The following is a 4,851-nucleotide window of genomic DNA, read 5'->3' on the forward strand; positions in this document are numbered from 1 at the left end:
CCATAGTTTCCAGTACCATCAGTCATTTTCTCATAGTATTGCATTGGATGTTCAAGGTCTTAGGTGATCCTTCTACCTCAGTCTTCCAAGTAGCCAGAACTACAGATGAGCGCTACCACACCCAACTAATTTTTTTTTTTTTTTGTAGAGACAAGGTCTCACCTCACCAAGTTGCCCGGGCTGGTCTCGAACCCATGGGCTTAGGCAATTCTCTTGCCTTGGCCTCTCAAAGTGCTGGAATTATAGGCTTGAGCCACTGCGCCCAGCTTATATGTATTTTTTAATTAAGTGTAGAGATGGGGTTTGCTACATTGCCCAGGTTGGTCTCAAACCCCTGGGCTCAGGCAATCCTCTTGCCTCTGCCTCCCAAAGTGCTGGGTCTACAGGCATGAGCCACTGCACCCAGCTAGATGGCACATTTAAGTTAAAAACATACAATCCCCCAAATTCCAGAATGAACTAACACTTAAATAACTTCATTTTCCTCATCCTTCATTCCCCAAATATCACCAGCACAAAACTGGAACCAACACAATTTCAATGCTTTCTTCACTGGATCAACATGTCTTAAATGTGACCATTTAGCTTAGGATTCTGGAGATCCTTTCAACATCCACTCACCATTCGCTTACTTGTTTCTCCCACTCCCTCACCTGCATTATACCTTTTAGAGTGAAAAATATTCATTATTTTTGAGTGGGAGAGAAAAAAAATTTTAAATGGCATCTTCAGGGAAAACAAAATGAATTATGTTGAAAATCATTCAGATTATACAAGACTCTGTAAACATATACACTCATACTCATAGGCCATACTCATAACTTTCTATATATCTTTATAATTCAGAAAATTTTACTATCCAGACTATACAACCTTTAAAATTTTAGTTTCATTCTTGCTTGCAGAAAGCACCTAGAATGTTCCACTGAAAGTTACATATGTTATTTAGAGCAGAGGTCTCCAATCCCCAGTACTGGTCCATGGCCTGTTAGGAACCAGGTCGCACAGCAGGTGAGCAGGGGGCAAGTCAGCAAAACTTCATCTGTATTCACAGCCACTCCCTGTGGCTCACATTATTGTTTGAGCTCTGCCTCCTGTCAGATCAGCAGCAGCACTGGATTCTCATAAAAGCACAAACCCTATTGTGAACTTGTATGCGAGGGATCTAGGTTGTATGCTCCTGATGAAAATCTAACGCCTGATGATCTGAGGTGGAGCTGAGGCAGTGATGCTAGTGCTGGGAGTGTCACAAACACAGATTAACATTAGCAGTGAGGTTTGACTACACAGAGGCCATAATAAATCAATTGCTTAGAGACTCATTTCAAAACCCTTCAGTGAATGGCAAGGAAGCTGATGTACTTCAAATGTACAGTTGCATCAGCTGGCAGGCTTTACGTCAGAATCTGACACTAATTTTAGTTGGCATGTGGCCCACCCATTATTTTACTAACCACTCTGTCCGCACTTCTTTTTTTTAAATAGTGAGTTGTATACTTATTTTATTATATATCACAATGTAATAATAATAGAAATGAAGTGTACAATAAATGCTATGCACTTGAATCATCCCGAAACCATTCCCCCACCTTGGTCCATGGAAAAACTGTCTTCCATAAAACCGGTCCCTGATGCCAAAATGATTGGGGACCACTGATTTAGAGGCATTTAGCAACCTGGTTGACTTTTTAAACCAAGTAGCCACAGTTGGTATCTATCACATCTTATATTCAGTAAAGCTTAGGGTCCAAGACAGAGTATAATAAGTTTAAAACCTTATATTTAATGCTTCTTTGGTAATGCTTATATAACATTCAGAGTAAGCTATAACAAGCATTTAAAATACTAATTGAGCACAGCATAACTATTTTCAATTTCAATAACTTAAAAAATCTAAGTATTAAAGTTTACTCTAATTTAAACTTTAGACCATTCTGGGCGCTGTGGCTCACGTCTGTAATCCCAGCACTGAGCTCAAGGGTTTGGGACCAGCCTGGGCAACTTTGCAAGACCTCATGTCTACAATAAATAAATAAATAAAATCGACCAGGCATGGTGGCATGCACCTGTAGTTCCAGCTACCTGGAAGGCTGAGGTGGAAGGATCACCTGAGCCCAGCAGGTCAAGGCTATAATGGCCATGAGCATACCACTGCTTTCCAGTCTGGGCAACAGAGTATGATTCCAACTCAAATAAATAAATAAATAAATAAACTTTAGACCAAAGCCGAATTAGATCAAAATGTATCTCCGGGATTTTTCAAAGACACTCCTTCGAGAAAACATGAAAACACTAAATGCACAACAAATTAGCAAAGAAGCTATTGAATCATTAAACCTCATTGCAAGTTGAAAGCTATTAAACTCACCAATAATAATAATAATTTACAATTACCATTTTTTTTTTTTGAGTTGGAGTCTCACTCTGTTGCCCAGACTGGACTGCAGTGGCCGCTCCCAGCCACCGCAGCCTCGACCTGCTGGGGCTCCGGCGACCCTTCCTCCTCAGTCATCCAAGTAGCTGGAATTACAGGTGAGCGCTATCATGCCCGGCTAATTTTTTTATTTATTGTAGAGATGAGGGCTCACCAAGTTGCCCAGGCGGGTCTCGAACCCACGGGCTCAGGCAATCCACTCACCTCAGCCTCCCAAGGCGCAGGATTATAGGCTGAGCCACTGAGCTCAGCTTACAATTACTATTTTAAAATAATTTAATAATGGTCTGGTTTCTGCAATGTCTGTAAAATCCCTATACATTTTATGAACTCGTGGGGGAGGGTAATACTTATCACCAGGCACTGTGCTTTATTTATTCATTCAACAACTATATATCATTCTCAGGATGAAAAAATATGCCCAGGCACTGTGAAAGTAGACACAGGGAAGTAAAAGCTAATCAGACAGATACAAATCACATTGACTCAAAAAACTTACATAACACTAATGTATACTTTACCTTTATTATCTCACTTTATCTTCCTGAAAACCCAGCAATAATTAATATTATCTACAGATGAGAAGGCTGTCACTTAGAAATAACTTGCCCACATTGGTACTGCTAGTAAAAAACCTGACTGAAATATAGATGCAAATCTACTTGAAAGTCATAGATTATTATGTCAACCCTACCAAGTCATTTTCTCTTTATTAATAATCAAAATAATGATGAGAATAGCTAATTTTACTGAGTCCTAAGTGCCAGGTACATGTCTAAACTGTCTATACATTTTTTTGGGTGTGTGTGTGTGTGTGGTTTTTTTTTTGAGTTGGAGTCTCACTCTGTTGCCCAGGCTGGAGTGCAGTGGCCGCTCCCGGCCACCGCAGCCTCGACCTGCTAGGCTCCGGCGATCCTTCCGCCTCAGCCTTCCGAGTATCTGGAACTACAGGCGCGCGCTACCACGCCCGGCTAATTTTTGATTTATTGTAGAGATGAGGTCTCGCCAAGTTGCCCAGGCGGGTCTCGAACCCGCGCGGGCTCAGGTAATCCACTCACCTCAGCCTCCCAAAGCGCAGGATTACAGGCTGAGCCACCGAGCCCGGCTATACATATTATATAATCTCTCAATATACCCTAAAATATGTACCATTATTATCCCCATTTCACAGATGAGGATACTGTGGCTCAGGTAAGTAAATTGCCAGAGGTCACTAGTTTGAGATTGGAACTCAGGCTGTTTCAATCCAGAGCCCAAACTCTTGACCATTTTCTCTCTGCCAATCAGACAGCAGTGTAGAAATTGTAGAAACGTTTGATTCTTCTCATCCTTATGAGTATTTACTATTATGAGGCCTCTTTATAATAATATGTATTATTATGAGACATTCTTATTTTTAGGCTGGGCTACAAAACATAAAAGGCTGAAACTTTTAGCAATAACTGTTTACTAATTCTCTCCAGCTTAAATAAGAGCAACACTAAATCTTTCAAAGTTCAACAAAACCACAAGGATAAACTCACTTATAATGCCTAGGTCTTTAAATGCTTAAATTCCCGCTTCAAAAATTCTTGCCAAGCAGTTGGCTCCCTGACAGGGCACTCAGGACCACTTAAGGCACAGCTCTCGGTTGATGGGAAGCGCTCACCGTAAAGATGGCCTTACCTCTGTAACAGGCGGCGGCGGCGGCAGCTCGGCCAGGGACAACGCCGGGAGGGAGAAGGCCAACTCAGCGGACCTGGAACACACACACACACTGGATCAGCCCGACAAGCCCCCAAGGCCAAGGATCCAAGCCCCATTCCTTCCGACCCCAACATCTCACCATTTGCTACTGTGCAGCAGGCCCCGCTCCCGGGTAAGGCTCGCAATAAGCAGCAGCTGCTTTTTAATTTCCCGCAAATCTGAGAAGTCGCCGTTCGTGGACAGGACCGGCGCCACTGCCGCGGCCCCAGCCACAGGGACTACAGAAGAACTCGCAGCCATTTTCCTGCCGTGGACCAATTCACTCCAGCCAATCACTGGCGATAATACTAGCTGCCCTTCGGGACCAAAAACATCGGCCTGGCAGTGGTCGGCTCTTGTTCCGGAAGAACCAATCAAAGATCTCAATTTTGGTGCCGTCACTAGGGGGCGGGGGAAAACAAACAATTACATTCCCGATTGGTCAAGAGCTACTGAGGCGGGAACGTTAGAACATGAAAAGGTAGGGAAAAGTCAAGACCTCTGGACTGGGAAGAGTGGAATGAGTGCCGCGGAAAGGTTAATTGAGAGCCGGGGAGGTGGGCGGAGTAAGGGCAAGAAAGATCACATCACTTTAGGGGTGATGTGATTGGACGAAAAATAGAAAGGGTGTACTTTCTGGGCAGATTCTACTCTACGGGATGACAAAGTGATGTATATGTACTAAGAAGAAT

The 4,851-nt window shown here is 43.0% G+C and overlaps 1 protein-coding gene across 1 annotated transcript in view; it reads right to left on the reverse strand.

The window, feature by feature from the left end:
- Positions 1–4,460, reverse strand: part of CDC23 (cell division cycle 23) — a 25,043-nt gene extending 20,583 nt beyond the window's left edge. The window contains exons 1-2 of the mRNA XM_008059288.2: positions 4,260–4,460; positions 4,100–4,172 (exon numbers count right to left, since the gene is read on the reverse strand). Coding sequence (XP_008057479.1) covers positions 4,100–4,172; positions 4,260–4,420 — 234 coding nt within the window. The 5' untranslated portion in view covers positions 4,421–4,460. The remainder of the gene's footprint in view (positions 1–4,099; positions 4,173–4,259) is intronic.
- Positions 4,461–4,851: the final 391 nt, after the last annotated feature.

Source organism: Carlito syrichta, unplaced genomic scaffold, assembly GCF_000164805.1.
Source record: "Carlito syrichta isolate Samal-C Ts95f unplaced genomic scaffold, Tarsius_syrichta-2.0.1 Scaffold303986, whole genome shotgun sequence".
Taxonomy (NCBI): Eukaryota; Metazoa; Chordata; class Mammalia; order Primates; family Tarsiidae; genus Carlito; species Carlito syrichta.